At 38.4% G+C, this 18,427-nt stretch overlaps 1 protein-coding gene across 2 annotated transcripts; it reads right to left on the bottom strand.

Annotated features, from left to right (window-relative positions):
- Positions 1-3,564: 3,564 nt before the first annotated feature.
- On the bottom strand, positions 3,565-17,971 carry LOC131367396 (docking protein 3). Of its 2 annotated transcripts, none has more exons than XM_058412792.1 (5): positions 17,819-17,971; positions 14,751-15,041; positions 14,551-14,641; positions 6,000-6,172; positions 3,565-5,902 (listed from the first exon to the last, which is right to left on the bottom strand). In XM_058412792.1, exons 2-5 carry the CDS (start codon positions 14,952-14,954, stop codon positions 4,973-4,975), a joined length of 1,398 nt encoding a protein of 465 aa, XP_058268775.1. In that variant the 5' UTR covers positions 14,955-15,041; positions 17,819-17,971; the 3' UTR covers positions 3,565-4,972. The 2 variants fall into 2 exon arrangements, with proteins under 2 accessions (XP_058268775.1, XP_058268773.1); XM_058412790.1 differs by lacking the exon at positions 17,819-17,971 and adding an exon at positions 17,521-17,657 and having other exon boundaries at positions 3,566-5,902.
- Positions 17,972-18,427: the final 456 nt, after the last annotated feature.

Raw genomic sequence — 18,427 nt, 5'->3', positions numbered from 1 at the left:
AAAGATGCTGGATGGTGACAGAAACCGTGCTTCTCTTCAAATCACATCACACCACATCATCGCTGATTTATTTATTTATTTATTTATTTTTCTGTTGTGCTTTATTCCCTGCTGTATACGCTCTGTGATACTTGCTAAATTGAATTTCACTGGCTTCTTTTCTGTGTGCTGAAAATAATGTTGTATTTTATGTATTCCCAACCTTGATTCCAGGCATTTTAATTCCATTTCCTCCTTTTATTACACACACACACACACACACACACACAGACGGGAATCAGAATTTTGCTGTATTGTCCTTGAAACTGTTAGTCCACATTAACCTGGAGCAAGAGACTTCTGACACTTCTTTGGAGGTCAAACAAATCTGATTGTTATTGAAAATCTTTCTCACTATAAGCATCAGGAAGGAAAGCCTTGAATTACAGCAGAAAGTGCGAGAGAGGCAAGAGGAGCTCAGACAAAAGAACAGAGCAGGAGGTTATGATAACGACTGAGCCATTCCGAGACCTCGAGTCGGTGAGAGATAGTCGAGGCTAAACTGATAGAACAGGGAACCAAGGATGATGAGGTGAACACAAACACTCTATAGATGTAGACAGAGGTGGAGCCCCACACAGGAAGCCTAGACTGCTGATAAAGATCAACAAGCTCCAGGATTGCCTATACGGTGTTCAGGAGAACAAGCTGGATGAGGGAGCATGATGAATCTGAAAGCCAAGAAGATAAATATCAGTGCTTTAGAGGCAGAGTTACAGAAGGCATGCTTACAGAGCCTGATGAGGCAGAAAGAGACTGGATGGAAGAAGATGCAGAGATAGAGAAAACCAGAGAGTTAGGAAAACAGGAAGGGGCTGGGTTTTTTTTTTTTTTGGACTTAAATTAACCACTTAGAGAAAAAGTTTCATTACACGAAGACTGAGATTAAAGAAAGGAAACGTGAATAAATGCGAATAAACACCTAAAGACTTTAAAGAACCAGAAGAAAAGCTGTTCAGTGAAACAAAAACTTTTTTTTTTCATAATAAGAAAAAAGGAGTAGGTGGAAATAAGGGAAAGTGTTATTCAATCTATTTATTCTTTCTTTCAGGTTTATCAGAGGATTAGATGTTAATTCACATTCATACTCGCAATCATAACACATACACTCAACATCGGAGACAACAAAGAAAACAGTTAAAGGGAACAAAATGAAATTACCAGAATTTTCCCCCGAACCACAAACATTGCTTGTTTCAGGAATATTATTTCTGCATATACAGTTTCATAAACTGTCAGAATAAATTTGTATTTAAAGGGGGTAAAAATCTATCTGAATCTGTATTATAAGTCTTGGTACTGGGAAGCTGAATGAAACTTTAAATGAACGTAATCAGAAGTTTCGAGTTATTGGGAATTTAAATTACCATCGCAAATAAGAATAAATGCATTCATATAAACCAAAAAAAAAATTAATTACCTTCTCATCCATCAGATTATAAAGTTCTACAGCATGGTGATGTTAAGACCTTTAAAATTACAGCCCTATCTACTCTAGCTGTTTTGCCACACCCACCATGGACCGTTCTCCTCCATACCTCCAGGGGGTGTCTTTGTACTCTGTTTACATTTTTCCCCCTCTCTCCTAAGTTGCTGAGCATTATTGTTATGCTGTGTTTGTATTGTTAGTAGCTTGCGTTTATGTTGTGTTTTCCTAGCCTTGCTTTGCCTAGACTTGTCTTGTTTTGTCTGGCCTTGTCTTGCCTTGCTTTCCCTCATCTTATCTTGTCTTCCATTGTCTATTCTTTTTTTGCCTTGTCTTGTCTTATCTTGGTTTGTTTTGTCTTGGCTTGCCTTACCTTTTCTTGTCTTGCCTTGTTTTGTCTTCCTTTTCCTTGCCTTCTCTTGTCTTGCCTTGTTTTGTCTTTTCCTTGCCTTGCCTTGTCTTGCCATTTTTTGTTTTGTTTTGTCTTGGCTTGCCTTGTCTCCTCTTGTTTTGCCTTCCTTTCCCTTGTCTTGCCTCCTCTTGTCTTGCCTTGCCTCATCTTGTCTTGCCTTGCCTTTTCTTCCCTTCCCTTGCCTCGTCTTGTCTTGCCTTGCCTCATCTTGTCTTCCCTTGCCTTTCCTTCTCTTGTCTTACCTAGTTTTGTCTTGTCTTGTCCTGTCTTGATTCGTGTTGTTTCGTATATCAAATATCTTATGTGCATGAACTTGACCTACATTTCCAGCTTGTCTTTCCGTCTAAAGAGGTAACAGAACTAACAATCCGGGCCCATTAGGTAGTCCCTTCAGTTCCGATAATTTAGCAGAGCCCTTATGAAATATGTTAGAATGATGTTTACCGGGGGCGTCTTCTTTTCAAAACCCCCAGTGGAGGATTCAAGGACAACACCAACTGCAGCCATTCAGTGTGCATGCTGATGGAGAGCAAGAGAAAATAACATACCCTGCATCCAGTTTCTCACATGTGACTAAACAGTCTTGATAACTCATATGACACTCAAGGTCACAGCCAAAGTTCACAGAATTTGTCATGGGTTTCTTTTTAAGTATCAGTATTACCACATTAAAAAGCTCTGCAGTTATTCTGGGTCATAAGTTAGTCTTGAAACTGACAAGGAAAAACACTCCGATTGCTCAAATCTAAAATAAGGACTTTACTAAATGTTTGGGTTTGGGGATTTCACGTCTTTTGCATTAGGAAAAACTACACTTTCGAATAACACCAAAGTCAACGATGCAAAGTATATGATGCAGTCTCCATAGCCAGCATCACTGGTGTCAAGAGAAATGAACTCTTTTAAAAAATGGAGTTTGGACTTGTTTTGTTGTGTCCATGTTCAGCATTGAGCGTCTTTGTCATTCCCCACTCCACGATGGTGTTTAATATGAAGCTCACATGAAAGTAGACACTAAGGATTTTACGAATTTCTGTTCTAACATAGCCTACTAGGAACAATGTATATTCATAGAACATTTTCAAAACACAACCCCCAAAAACAAAAAGTTTGGGGTTTCCTTTTCAACAGAAATGTTTCTTCAAAGTAAATGTTGATATCAAACCCATTTCTGGTGTCTGAGATGCTCCATAATCTAAAATGTGAAGGTGTTTATCATCAAACCACTAAAACTCTGTGTAATGTTTTCCAACATAGGACCAAAAACAGGTGTCTCACACTGAAAGCCAACAGAGTCCTAACTCATTTTATATCAGACTTGTGGCAGAAATAATTCATTTGTTTATACTGATCGAAAATTTCCCATAAGTCAATTTCCAAATGTCAGTGTACTGGTAGAAATGGTTAAACACCAATGGAACAGTCCTATATAAATATATATTTGTTGTATTTCTTCTTGCCTTAACTACTGTCTTTATCCTATGCTTTTGCTTCGTATATTTAAGAAAATATATCGAGCAAATAGGCAAGATGTTACCTTAAAAGCCTACATTACAATAATTTGATTTATTCTTATGATATACAGTAGCTTCTACTAAAATAAGAACCTCAACCTTGTTCAAATAGAAGTGATGTATGTTACATATACACAAGTAACCAAATCATGACTTTTATATATTTTTATTACTATAGCAAAGGGCCATTTGTGAGCGAGTCAGAAAAATAAGAGCCACTTTGCGTGGTCTGTGTCTCTGCTGAATCGTGTCTAATGCATCATTCTGTGGTAATTTAGGCCTTAAATGCACCATTCAGTATTCAGAACTTATTGCTCAGTAATATATCAGGAGAGAGATATTGCCCTCTGCAGGTTGCTCTAGAAAGCACATAGAAATCTTCTAAAAGTAAAAACAATACCGTGGATCGTTTTTGTGGTTTTTTTTGAGAGAGAGAGAGGTGGATTCACAAACAAATTCATCCATTAAACTAAGACCTGGTATATTTTTATTCTTTAAACTAACTCTGAAACACAGGAATTTAACAAATTACATGAAACAAGCCCATCTCACATACATGGAATGAGATAATAATGAAATAATGAACCAGAGTTTTCACGTGCCTTAATGTTGAGTAAAGTAATGGTGATGACAACCATATGTATATATGTACTTGAATTTGTACTCAAAATTTTACAGTCCCCCAGGATTTGGCGATCACAGGTAAAAGAGTTTAGCGCAAAAAATCGAGCAAACTCTGTGATATGTGGAGGAGACTGCAATTTTTCATTGTCATATTACATAATTACACACGTGTCTTCACTGGTAGGAGTTTAAAACAAGACACCATGTGCTTGCAATTTCACCAATTCAAGTAGATTTCTGCAAACAAAGCACAAAAAAATACTCTGCAAATTTTGAAGCTTAAATAAAAAAATTTTGAAGCTTAAATAAAATGCTGGAGGGACTGATTGTATGAATAATGTGTCCTTGATGTCTACTGTTTTCACCTCAAGGGTCATCACTCCACTGCCAGTCTAATCTATCCAGCAAATTACAACACTAAAATATAATCATCACCGATCTGGAGATGTTCTTCAAAATTCTGGATTTGATCCTCAGTTTTTTCCATCAATGTTGTGCCGTCAAGTTTCCGGTGTCAATCAATATGGATCTGGAAATAATCACTAAAACTCATTACAGATCCTGATTATCTGGAGCGCTCTGTAATTGATGATACCACTCTGGAGCGCATCATTAGGGCTCATTAAGTGATTATCACAACTCTGTAATCAATGCTCAGGGTTCTATAGTCAATTATTAGTCCACTACTGCCAAGTCATTCTAAAGATCTGGAGCCAATGATCATAACTTTGGAGCAATAATTAGTAATCTCACCATTAACACTCCAGCTCATCAGTGAGGGTGTGGACATGTAGCCAATCATCAAAGACCGGGAGATGATTATCAGGGCTGTGCAGGCAATAACCAGGACTCTGGAATCCATCATCACAAATCAAGTGTCAATCATCAAGTTTGTATTGTCTGTATACACACTAAAGAATGTGAATAAAAACCTCTAGAAGTTTTGCATAGAATAAATTATAGTCTTTTAGGTAAATTATCGTAAGTGCAAAATCCCTCATCTTGAGGGTCCTCAAAGGAGGGATCTATATCAAATGCACAAGGAGGAGGAGGTGGGTAGAAATATTCTGGAATTTCTACAATGTCCACACACTCTTCGTTGTCACCATAATCATCATAACAACCTGGTACTTGTGAGTAGATGCTTTCAGCTCCGTAGACATTAGGCATTTGATGGATGGATAATTGCTCCATAGACCGTTCCAGCTGTTCTTCTTCATCCACCATGCAGGGTATGTCGTCAGAAACCTTTAGAAAAGCTACAGCTCGAGAGTCTTGGAGGTCCGAGGTCAGCGAATGAGGTATGTCATCAACAGCCTCATCCTTGCTCCCGTAATCTCCATGCACTTTGACTTCTGAGTAAACTGGTTCCGATTTGTAGTCTTTAAATTTAGGATGGATGGCTAATTGCTCTGGGTTCTTCTGATTTCCTTCTTCTTCTTCATCACCCAGGACACCGAAAATGTCCTCAGAGAAGTCGTCAATGTCAGGAAGTGGGCAAAATTGTTGGGTCTTGGAATTCTTGCTCTTCGAGTGTGATTTTGATTTGTTAATCATGGCATAAACTGGATCTTGGACATTGCATGGGAGAGGAGTTCTGCCGATGTTGTCTTTTTTGGAACTATCACTCACGTTGATGGAGTTTAGTGAAACGCTTGTGGTCAATTTTTTTTTCGGATGCTTAACCTTTGCTGGAGGTGTGTGGGATTGCTCGGAATAGTGGGGAATTTGCTGTTCTTTGGGTCTTGTTCCAGATGCTTCCCCCTTTTGAAATTTCTTGAGAGCACCGCTGATGAATTCAAAGAGCTGTTCACTGTGACTGGTGGCAAATTCAAAGTAGCCTTCTCCGGACTCGCACCTGCGACCTGCTTCAAAGTTAAAAGTCATCTAAGGAGCAAGAAGAGAAAATTTGATGTAAAAACAAATACACAGTTTTAACAAGAATTGTGAGAAATGTGAAAGAGAAATTTTTTAACTAGCTTACTGTGTCTTGACCAAATTTCCTGACGAAGCGATACGGCCATGTGAGCAGAACCTTCTTTGTTTTGTAGTCCTTCAGGAGTAAGGAGTCAGACTGTGGTGTGAGAATGTATTCTCCATACAGCTTACACCGCAGTGCTGCCTCTGTAGCCACAGCCATTACCAGGAAATCCCGCACTACACAACATCAAGAAAATAGATCATTGCTTTCGCTGTTGATGCAGCTAAAATCATATATTGGTGACAACTAATGACACATTGCTAGTGCTTGCATGGTGAAAGATACATATAAAACAAAATAGGTCGGGGGGGAGGCAGAATTTTATTCAACAGTTAGAAAGGACATTACTGAAATTAAATACCCTATATAAAACCACCATTGTAATTCTTGTACACCATTCTTGTAAGCCAAGCAACATGCCTAGGATATTGCAATACATGTGCTGTATGTGTAAAATTAATTAATTAATTAATTAATTAATTAATTAATTAATTAATTAATTAATTAATTAATTAATTAATTAATTAATGAAAATATTCATTTGAAATTGGATGTCCAAATTCTAGTTGAGGAAATGAAAAGGACAAGCTATTGTGCCCCACAGTATACAAGAAAAAATGCATTCTCTGTTGTTTATCTCTTTCCCTTTTCTTTCTCTAATTTCCTTTCCTTTCATTTCCTTACCTTTCCTTTCCTATTTTCTTTTCCTGTTTTCCTCTCCTTTCCCATTATTTCCCTTTTCTTTTCTTTAAATTCCTTTCCTTTCCTTTCCTTTCCTTTCCTGTGTCATTCTGTACAAAACACATTCCTCTCTTTCTTCTCTTCCCAGGTGTTCTTCAGTCCTGTTGTTCCTGCAGACAGCAGATCTGGACATGCTGTTGTGCCAAACACGGCTGAAAAGATAATCAGGCTGTAGCAGAGTCTGCACCTGCCATACTTTTCACCCACAATCCTTTGCGCCCAGACAGAGAGAGAGAGAGAGAGAGAGAGAGAGAGACCCGATTACTCTGCAAAAGATTTCACTTCAATCAGGTGCCCACTCTTTCAGTGGAAGCATTTTTCTCCTCCTTTGCACGGCTCTTTAATTTCATCCTCTGATGCTCAGCAACAGGGTTTTTTTTTCCCTCTCTCAACTTTAAGGCAGCTTCACTCTGATTCTTTCTTCTACTACAGCAAAACTTTTGTCATACACACTTCACACACGCGTGTCATGTGTACACGTTCTGACGGATGGCTTTGAGCTTTCTGCATTGTGCAGCTGCAAACATTCAGAAGGACCACGGCTTTAAAATGCGTAATTATTTATTTCCCCTGACACAAAAATATAGAGGCACGAACACGCTACTAAAAGAGATGTCTATTTTATTCCTTCTCTGACATAAATACAGTTTTCCTATATGATATATGACGACACTGAATGGACATTCCCGATTTCAGTATAATTTCCTTCTCCTAGAGAGATCTTATTCTAATGAAATGTACAAATATTTCCAGTGAAATGTGACTCTTTACTTCTTGTCAAAGAGTGTGGCCAAAAACCACTGACTTTCACAGGAAGAGGCCCTTTGGTTGCTATAGCACACAATAAAACATGCTCAAACAAATAGATGTCAGCAATTCTATTAAAATAAATCAAATCTGGTCATCATGTTCATTTTCTCGTCGGAAAATACACACAGCATCGAGGGTTCTAGCCTTGTGTCCACTGTATATCAGGTCCATGTAAAGAGCATCTGTAGTTCAGCTACATATTTTTACTGGTTTATTTACTCTAACGGTGATAAAAACGTGTGGCAGCCAGGGAAACCCTTCTCGCTGTGAAAGTGTGACACCTTTAACTATTTATATAGTGATAATAACAGGCTGAAGAATGTTCCGCTTTCACATGTCTCTCAATCACAAGTGCAGTTTTAGCTTCTAATCTACGTTTTAAGTGAAAAGGGAACAAAAACCCACTTTTGCTTTGGTGTAATATAAAATACATTACAGTTCAAAAGTTTTTCTGGAACTAAGAGGTTTAAGCACATGACAATGCTCCTGTGCACAAAGCGAGATTTCGACGAAGACATGGTTTGCAGAGATTAAAGGGGAAGAACTCGAGTCTTGACCCCAGACCTCAGTGCATGATCTTGTTAATGCTCTTGTAGCTGATTGATCACAAATCCCCACAGCCATGCTCCGACACCTTATTATAACAGGAAATGGAATAAACCTGGAATGAGATGTTCAACAAGCACATATAGGTATGACGATTGGGTGTCGACAAACTTTTGATTAGATAGCAAAGCTGCACTGCCACACAAATAGTGTTAAAAATAAAATCTATTTTAGGTACCTATATACCAGGCTTTACTGTATGTGCATTACCTGTCTTCTATCCTATCAGTTTCAGTGTCTGGATATAGCCGCTAGGATGTGTGTATATTGTTGTGGATTAAACTAATCAGTGATATTGTGGTGTTTCTATCTCCAGTGCTACTCTGCCTGATTCACCCCAATGAAGGAAAGAGGTCATCTAATATAGGAGTACATTTTCACCGATGGACGAAGTAGAAATGGGGCTAATACTTTTGCACAGCAACAGTTGTAGTAACTATGACTATAATTAGAAATGGTTTGTAAGTGTAATGGTACAAAGTGTGTGACCTCAAACATTTAACACACATAGACACACAGACAATACACGTTTTTTCCTTATAAGGAATGTGTTATGACATGATATCAGAGATGTTTATAGAAAGGTTTAGAAAGGTAATTAAAAGAATATGGATCGTGAAGATTTCTATTCGTTTTTAAAGCACAGTGAAAACTGCTGTGACTGTGTAGTCTTTGTGTACAGTGTTAATGTTGTGTTGTGTGTGAGAGTGTAATTATCACTGGGAAATCTTAATCAGCGCCGATTGTCAAAGCGGTCATTAAGAAGCCTCTCGATGACCTCAGGTTGGCAAGGGTACGATACAAAGCGGTGGTGTTATGAGGCAGACAGCTTTGAGAAATCCACAGGTCCATTTAATACAGAAGTTTGAGCAACAGAGGGTAAGTAATTGACTGAAGTCACTTTGCATATTAAACACAGCAGTGTGAGATGAGAGCTGTAATTGCTTTTTGTCAGTGAAATTTCAGCCTCACCCAAAGCAGACGTCTGATTCAAGACCTTCTCTTCTGTGTCAGGGTTTCGGGCGAGTGACTGAACTGACTCTAAATAAAGTCTCTTCTGTGGTTGTGCATGCTATTTTCTGCTTGAGTAGCATACACTCTCAAACCGACAAGGAAGGACGTGACACTTCTGTGCATGCTTTTTTTTTTTTTTTTTTTTCAGATAACACTGCACTATTAGTCAGATTTGCAGTGTAGAGTTGTCTAACTTGTTTTTCTCTTGATTCATTCACTTTTATGCCTACTTAGATGAAGCCCTGATGCACAATTTTCTAACTTTTGTGTAACGAACCACCTTCTAAAGGAGCTAAAGCATGCTCGGAAAGTTGCTAGGTGTCAGCAGATGATGTGATGGAATCATTTGCATAGTCACTAGTTCACCATCATTTGCATTATCACTAAAAGAAAGAAAAAGCATGGCACCACAAAGTAAAGTTTTATGCATTTACAAAACACTACACAGGCCTTGTGAAACAGTGGAAGTGATTTTTGTAAATAGAGACATTACACCCATTATGTGGGTCTTGCAATGTTTTAAACACACAGTTGTATAGAATGGCTTTGTGGCTTTACAATTGCAAAGGGCCGGTGTGACTTCAGGCTTTTATTCCAACCAAGCAGGAGCCACACCTGATAATCGATTGAGGGCAAAGATGAACAGATTTAACAGGTTGGAATCAGGTGTGGCTCCTGACTGGCTGGAATGAAAACCTGCAGCCATATCAGCTCCGATCTACTTCCCAAGAACGTTGTGGCAAATGGAAGTGAAAGATCAGCACGTTGCCTGTGAAGGTTCTGATAAACATTGGCATTCACTCTGCCATGTAGCTGTGTAAGAGGCCCATCTCCTGCGGCAGAAAACATCCCCCAAAATCATGACGCTTTCAGAATGTTGTATGGTCAGATGAGAACTGGTCAAAAAAGGTCGCTTTAGAGATGAGAGCAAGTTTAATTTACTTGGGACCAGTGAGAAACATTATGTTCTCCAAACTGGGGAGAGACAGAACCCAAAGTGTGTAAAGAAGTCGGTGAAAGCTAGAGGAGGAAGTGTCATGCAGTGTGAGAGACTGGTGATGTCCTGCTGATGGCCGCAAAACATGCTAAAGTCATTAAGAGCGAGAGCCTCTACACTTCCTACAAAAAATTTTTTAGTTATAATTTTCTTACATGCTACAGTCTTTAATGAGCTGTAATTTTGATCACTTTGTTTTTTTTTTACTACATAAAGGTCTTTATTGAAGTGCTTTGATTATTTTGAACAGTGCTATAACCCTCAGCTAATATTCCTTCAAATTTTATTAAATAATATTTCATATAAAAAACAACGGTTTGTAAATTGTTCTCTAATTTTGATCCCTAATCTATATATACTGTACATATTTGTAAATATTTGGAGTAGGGGCAAGTTAGAGGTGAGTTACCGAACAGGTGGGTCTTTAGCTGTGTTTTGAAGATCCTGCTGTCCGGATTGAGGTTGTAATTTCATTCCACCACTAAGGGACCATCAGTTTGAAGTTTCTGTAAAGGAACTTGCCTCACTAAGGAAGGATTTACCAAGCGTCAGTCATTAACTGGAGGAAGAAGTGTCATGGTTGTGTGAGAGAACATAACGCTCAAGGAGATATATATTCACTTTAAAACCCAAAGTGAGTGTGGCCTCAGCTGGAAGACATGAAATCCCTGAGGAGGCAGAAATGACAGCAGACGTCATATCTAAAGGCTCGCTCACTCACACCTGCTAAAAAGTAAAAGCAGGATGTCAGTCCCAATGCATACCTTTTTGCATTACCTTTTGTTTCAACTATATGTCAAGTGAACTTTTCTGGCCAGCTTACTTGCTAAAAAAACAACAACTAATACTTCACCTCCCAATTATATGTGTATTCGTATCCATTTAGGACTGTTCATTTGGAATAATGTGTTTGAATTCAGTTATATCTATAGTAGGCAGACATGTTGTTCTTCTTCGAGTACAAAATAGAAAAGTACTTGCACCACAACTGCAAGAAGAATCAATATTAAGGTCAAATCAAAGCCAAACCAAACCAAACCAAGGCTAAATAAGGCATTAGGTTCTTGTGTTAAATTTGTCAGTTGTGAATATCCTTCAAACTTGTTGGAAAGTGGTTAAAATGATGGACTACTATTTGGAAGGTTGTGATTTCAAATCCCAGGACCACCATGCTGCCAGAGCTGGGCCCTTGAGCAAGACCCTCAGCTGCTCAGTTATATTAAATGAGATGCAAGTAACTGGAGATAAATGATGTAAATGACTGTCCCTTAAAAATGGAATGAATCTCCAACCTCAATTCTGTGAACACTTAACTAACCCCTAACTTGTCCCCATTCCCAAAAAATCTGCACTAAAAAGTCTAGCTCTCACACTTCTACTCTTCACACTGTTCTCCTCTGGCACTCAATTAAAAATCTTGCATGGTGGCACTACCCGTATTGTCCTCTGCTGGATATAACGCTTTGCTAGGATTTTATAATTAGCTTTGGATAAAAGCATCAGCTAAAAGAATCTGCTAAATGTACCTCATGTGTAGAACATGTGAAACACCATACAGACAATTACCCATGATCAAGGTCGAACCCTGGAGCTGTAAGGCAGCAGCACATCCTGCAGTGCCACCATGACTCCATTTATGGTCAATTATCTGTGTATAGTTCTCTATGACTCATTGAATTTTTCCCACCTATTTTTTTCCCTATTCCTCTTTCTTGTGCTGCATTAATCTCTCTCTCTTCCTGTCTGTCTCCCTAACTGTCTCACTCTCAAATAAGCTTAATTTCCTCTCCAGACGTTGTCCCATGCCACTGCACATAAAGAGCCAGTTTCAGACAAACACGTCTTTGTCTTTCCATTCTTGCAGAGCTGATACAGAGTGCGTTCGATTGTAATTCACTCGTCACACGTGAGCTTGAACCCCTCAGAGCATCCAAAGACTCGTCCTCATGCTGTAGAGTGTTTTGACCCCATAAGGAAGGGAAAGTCAGGTCTATTTTTCTATTTGATTTGAGACACGCAACAGACACAGCTGAGGACAGGGAAAACACACCACCTGCTTTTAATAGAATAAAACCCAGACACCTGTGACCTGGTGTCTCAGGCCTGAGGATCTGGAAGTGAAACATGAACACATGAACACAAGCTCAGATTACTAAATCTAGCTTTAGCCTTTGGAGTCTATGAGAAAGGATCAATAAGAGCGCTGTGTAGTCTATAAGTTATTAATTGCTGCACTGTTGAATTCTTAAATCTGATAGGTCAGATGATGTTGATTCATTTTCTATGTTATGTAACCTTACACAAGAACTTGTATGGTGGATGCCCCATATAAACAGATTGTAATTGTTAATATGGTTAATATGTTTAATGTAAGGATCTGCTTCTTTAGCATTTTTCTCCAGTTTTAGTAAACTGTAATTGTCCTAGGTGAAGCTCTAACTCGAAGGATTCAGGACCGAGGAATTTGTTTTTTCTTAGTAACATAAGCTGTGTATAGCTTGTCTAATTGCACCAGAAGAGAAGAGTAAGGCCTGGTAAGGGCAAGTTTTTATATAGTCGCTTTAGCAAGTGATAACAGGAAATTATGTAAGCTGCGTACCAAATGACATACTAAACACTATGCATTATTCACACTAGTGTCTAGTGGATGATTTTAAGAAGGGTAACATCATATCAGATGGAGCATTAACTTTTTTTTAGTGGCTGGAAGTATGATCTGTTTCACAGTTGATGTCAGATGACACCAAGTGAGCTTGTAAATTCTTAATCTTGTAAATTTTTCTCACAAACTAGCACGAGCTAGTAGTGAGCACTCTACTAGCTCATGCTATTTATAAAATATTATAAAATTGCATAGATTAATGTACACTACCAGTCAAAAGTTTGGACACACCTTCTAATTCCATGGTCTTTCCTGATGTTTATTTCCTTCTACATTGTAAAACAATGCTGAAGGCGGCCGAAATCCACAATAATGTCCTTTGAACAGTTGGTATTGAGATATGTCTGCTACTGATGCTCCGTAAAGCCTTCATAACGGCTCTAATCTGAGGTGCTGTTAATTGGTGATTTCTGAGGCTGGTAACTCTAAATGAACTTCTCCTCTGCAGCAGAGGTAAGTTTTGGTCTTGCTTTCCTGGGATGGTCTTCATGTGAGCCAGTTTCATCATGGTGCTTGATGGGTTTTGCAAATGCACTTGACAATACTGTTCTTGCAAGAACTATTCCAGAACACCTGACCTTCGTGTCTTAAAATAACAACTGACTGTTGTTTGTTGTCGTTACATATGGATTACTGAAGTCCATGTGTGTTATTTCATAGTTTTGAAATCTCCAGTATTGTTCTAGAATGTAGAAAATAAATCCCTAAACAAAAAACATTGAATTTAAAGGTGTGTCCAAACTTTTGACTGGTAGTGTATAAGTATGCCATTTGGGACATACCTCTAGTTTGGTGCTCTCATTTTCCTCATGTACAAATTTATAAAGCAGAAGAATATTGTGACATAATTTTGTACCAGAGAGAAAAGAGGCAACATTTTTTGTCATGCTGTAAGTTATGATGACAATAAAGTCTTGTCGTTCCTCTTTAATGGAAGATTTGAATACATCTTAAATACCCAGATGACGTACTTTGTGGTAGTAAGCGATTTCTTTTTTTCACCACATAATGCAATACTGTCACTTAATTGCAAAAGTGGTATTTTCCAGTATAAACAGACTAATGCTAAGCAACAACTATTAACAGCATTGTTTGTGTCCTAGTTTTCTATTCATTATCATTTATAGGTTAAATCAGTTACACTTTTAATAATAAGTGTAGTTATAGTAAGTTTATCTTCACACACAGCGCTGATCCTTTCCTTAAATTTTGCTCCTGTTCTAAAATAATGACTAACATTTTGACTAGCATCGTTTTTAGTTTTTTTTCCACCCGGCGATATCACATTGTAGAGCTCAATAACTGAAAATCTTACTGATAATCTGCCCTCTGTAAAAATTGAGGCTGACTGAAATATATGCAAGTCTGAGTTTACCACATCCTTTATCACTCCATCTCTTTGTCTAAACAGCTTTCACACCTCTGCTGGTACATGGCATGATACTTAGTGCTTAGAGTCAAGTTTCTGATGATTTCATGGTAAGAAAGTTGAAACGATGCAAGCACACCCATGCTGGCTGTCGTCTGGTCTCTCAACACAAGATGTCTTTAGATGTCTTTATTTTGACATCATGGGGACATCCGGCTGACGAGGAAAACTACTTTATATGATGAAAATGTAAAAAAATCTATTCACGAGCCAAAAGTGTTTACTGAGATTTTGTGTAACATTAATTATTAGCTGCATTGAAAATGTTATCAGCGGATGTGTGTGTATATCTTACCACTCTCAGTGGTGTCGTACAGTGTGTTCTCTTGCATGTCTGCAGCTTGCTGATGATCCTGTTTCTGTGATCTACACTCAGACTGATTCAACTGAAAAAAAAGACAATAATAATAATCATCATCATCATTATCATCATCATGTGTGTTTGTGAGAGAGAGAGAGAGAGAGAGAGAGAGAGAGAGAGAGAGAGATACGTACAGGGAATGCCAGCCTGCACAGCTCCATGATCCAGCTGTGCAGCTCCATGGTGGGAGAAGCAAAGATGTGCGTCTTGTCTGTGGTCTCCAGCAGGAAGGTGCTGCATTGTTTTGGACATCCCTCAACCTCTTGCTCTTTTATCTTGACACAGTCCCTCATCACGATCACTTTCTTCCCTTCGGCACGTTTCTTACTCTCCTTCATTGAAGACTTGCTGAACTCAAAGAGCTCCAGACAGGAGATGCTATGCGTGCTGTCAGCTATTGCTTCAGCCCATACCTTCTTCCATTTCTAACACACACACACAAACATACACACAGCTTACTATCCTTTGTCATAATTAATAATACTGCAAATGAATGCTATCACTACACCTACACCTAAAGAACCTGATAACCTTGACCTCAGTAATTAAATTAAAGCTATAGTGTGTTATTCTGTAAAAGCAGGGTGTCTTTGGGGGACCAGCCATATGACCCTCACATGGATTAGGTGCTATTCGATTGGATTTCGATCTTGACTCCAAAACCTATCCACTCTGCTCTACCACTATTGGTTGGATGTGGTAGCTTAGTGGTTGTTGCATTGGACTACTGATTAGAAGGTTGTGAGTTTGAAGCCCAGGTCCACCAAGCTGCCCATACCTGAGCAAGGCCCTTAACCTGCAATTGCTCATTTCTATGACATCAGATCAAATGGCATAAATGTATATGTACAATTATACATGCTGGTGGCAGCTCTTCAGAAGGTCTGAGAAGGTACTCAGAAGGTCTAGGGTTCAAGCACCATCAGTCTCCCTGAACAAGTCTTCTAACCCTCTCTGCTCCATGGTGTTGTATAAAGCCTACAATAAGCACCTCTTCTATATTAAGGTAAAAAAAAAACTTTTGGATATTCTTATTCTTCTTGGATTCATTCTCAGTGCTGTCCCAGATGCTACTGCTTAGCATTGTTTTATTCCCACCGTTTATTCCGTGTAGCAGATTGAGGAACTGTGCTGTGCGACTGAAGATTCACACCTTTTATACAGCACACATCCTTTGACTGTTTTACACACACTACAGTGACAGACTCTTTTGAGTCATATTTTCCACGACTGTGCTTCTTCTGCTTTTTTTTTTTTTTGTTGGTTGTTTGTTTTCATTTGAATGGAAAAAGAACAAAATCTACTCCTAATTGCTCCATGAATAGAAATACAGTCATTGTAGAATCATGATAGAAGTGTGAAAATACTGAATCAGTGAGGGATTTGACAGAATAAAAAATAAGAGAGAGACGAATCGGCGGATTAAAGAGCAGATGGGTCTACTATGTCAAAATCTGTCCTGGTGAACAGAACAGGAAACGCTGCTGTAAAAGATTTCCTTTTACATTAGAAGAGATGAATGCAGCCTTTGTGCCGAATGAATGAATGAATTATTTACACACTTTATGATTTTGCTTCTGACTTTTTGAAATAACTTTATACTCGTCGTATTAAGGAAGGAATAAAACTCGACTGGGCCTTGACATTTTTTTCTCTCTTTATATCTCAGCAGCTTCCAATGGTTACAATTTTTTTTTTATTATTATTAAAAATGGCACATCTTTCTTTTTATTCTTTAATAGTAACATTTAATATTTTAAATTACTTTATGTATATCTGAGGAATTAAAAGCAACATGTGCTAGGCAGGTCAGGATTCAAGTCAAACTGTAAAATGTTCTGTGATTCCATGCGCTGCACTAATAGCTCTGGCTCTCGTCAGAACTCTTCATCGTTGCCGCGATTGTTTTCCTGAGATACGTGGTGAATTAAAAACCTTGACCTTATGGTTCAAATGAGTTACTAGTTCAGTAAATCCTGTACGCATGACAGACAGACACTTTGGCAGGTTTGAACATTGGCACTCCATCTATCTACTCAACCCTAACAGTATCAACACCCCATCTATCTACTCAACCCTAACAATATCGACACCCCATCTATCTATTCAACCCTAAAAGTACTGGCACCCCATCTGTCTACTCAACCCTAACAGTATCAACTCCCTATCTATCCACTCGACTCTAAAAGTATTGGTGCCCCATCTATTTACTCAACCTTAAGAGTATCAACACCCTATCTATTTACTCAACCCTAACAGTATCAACACCCCATATTTCAACTCATCCCTAACAGTATACACGCCCCATATTTCAACTCAACCCTAGCAGTATGGACATCCTATCTATCAGCTCTACTCTAAAAGTATTGGCGCCCCGTCTATCTACTCAACCCTAACGGTATTGGCACCCCATCTATATACTCAATCCTAACAGTATCGACACCCTATCTATCCACTCTGCTCTAAAAGTATCGGAACCTCAACTATCGACACAACTTTAAAAGTATTGCCACCCTATCCATCCATTCTACTTTAAAAGTATTTGCAAGAGTATCTATCTACTCAACTGTATATCTACACACATAGACATAAACAGATACTTTAAACCTAAGAGTCTTTTACAGCATCTTTTTTTTTGTGGAGCAGGATGTATGGGATCTAATCTTTAAATTGGTCCCGCGGTTATACACAAGATCTAATCAAATCTAAAACATTCAATATTTGCCCAATACTGTGTATCGTACATTACTTCACAAAGTCTATAAAACACAACACTGTAAGAGTGAATCACTAACACACACGATCATCTGAGAGACTCTGTAACACTCAACAACACTCAGCAACACACACTACCTTAAAATAGCTTTATCCAATCATTAGCTTTATAAGCAGTTTGAGGCTCACCTTCCCAAAGCGTTGCTGCTGGTGATACAACATCCCTTTCTTTCTGACGTCTCCCTCCATCATTCATCAGCCGACAGTCTCTGCAGTGTCTTCCTGTCTTTCTCTCTCTCTCTCTCTCTCTCTCTCTCTCTCTATCTATCTATCTATCTATATATATATATATATATATATATATATATATATATATATATATATATATATATATATATATATATATATATATATATATATATTTATATGTATATCTAAGCTGTTATAACTCAATCGTTTTTCACTTTACGTTTTCCTCTTGTCTTACTTTGCACTCTCATCTTCTCTCTTGTAGTTGTAGGTTGTTTGGCTTGTGTGTCTTCATTCCTCTTGTTGTGTTCCTCTTTTTTTCATGTTTTGGGTTGCAGAAGTTTGTGGCTATGGTGTGTGTGTGTCTGTGTGTGTGACCTTGTTAAATTCACTTCCTGTGAGCTGAGGATCTAAAATAAGTGTCTATAGTTGAGTGGGTGTGGGTGTGTGCTTGTATGGGTGTGTGCTTGTATATGTGTGTGTGTTTGTGTGTGTCTATGCATGTGTGCACGTGTGTGTGTTTGTGTATGTACGTACACACAACATGTCCAATTGCTCCTCATGCTTGTAAAACAGGCCCAAATACTTCATCCACACATTTTCTCTTTTTCTCAGAGATGATCAGGAAGAAAACGGTGGTAGTGTTCAAAAGCCATGACATCTCTTACCTCACACCCCTCCTCATGCGCAGATGTTTCTTCAGATGTTCTTTGACCCAGATAAGTGACGTATCATGTATAGTGCTCTCTGCTGCCTGCAAGAAGAAATGCAGTAATGAATGAGCTTTTTCCTGCCCCAAAGATCAACCTAAGCATGATTTTCAGTGAGAATTCCTTTCACACGTTCA

The sequence above is a fragment of the Hemibagrus wyckioides genome, linkage group LG16 (assembly GCF_019097595.1).
Source record: "Hemibagrus wyckioides isolate EC202008001 linkage group LG16, SWU_Hwy_1.0, whole genome shotgun sequence".
NCBI classification, from domain to species: Eukaryota; Metazoa; Chordata; class Actinopteri; order Siluriformes; family Bagridae; genus Hemibagrus; species Hemibagrus wyckioides.
This window is presented reverse-complemented; position numbering and strand designations above follow the sequence as displayed.

Coding starts and splice junctions, on each gene's coding strand:
- LOC131367396 (XM_058412790.1), bottom strand. CDS start 17,583: ATGATGGAGGGAGACGTCAGAAAGAAAGGGATGTTGTATCACCAGCAG. Junction 15,042..17,520: donor AGCAGCAACGCTTTGGGAAG/GTGAGCCTCAAA, acceptor TGTGTGTGTTAG/AAATGGAAGAAGGTATGGGC. Junction 14,642..14,750: donor TGTGCAGGCTGGCATTCCCT/GTACGTATCTCT, acceptor CTTTTTTTTCAG/TTGAATCAGTCTGAGTGTAG.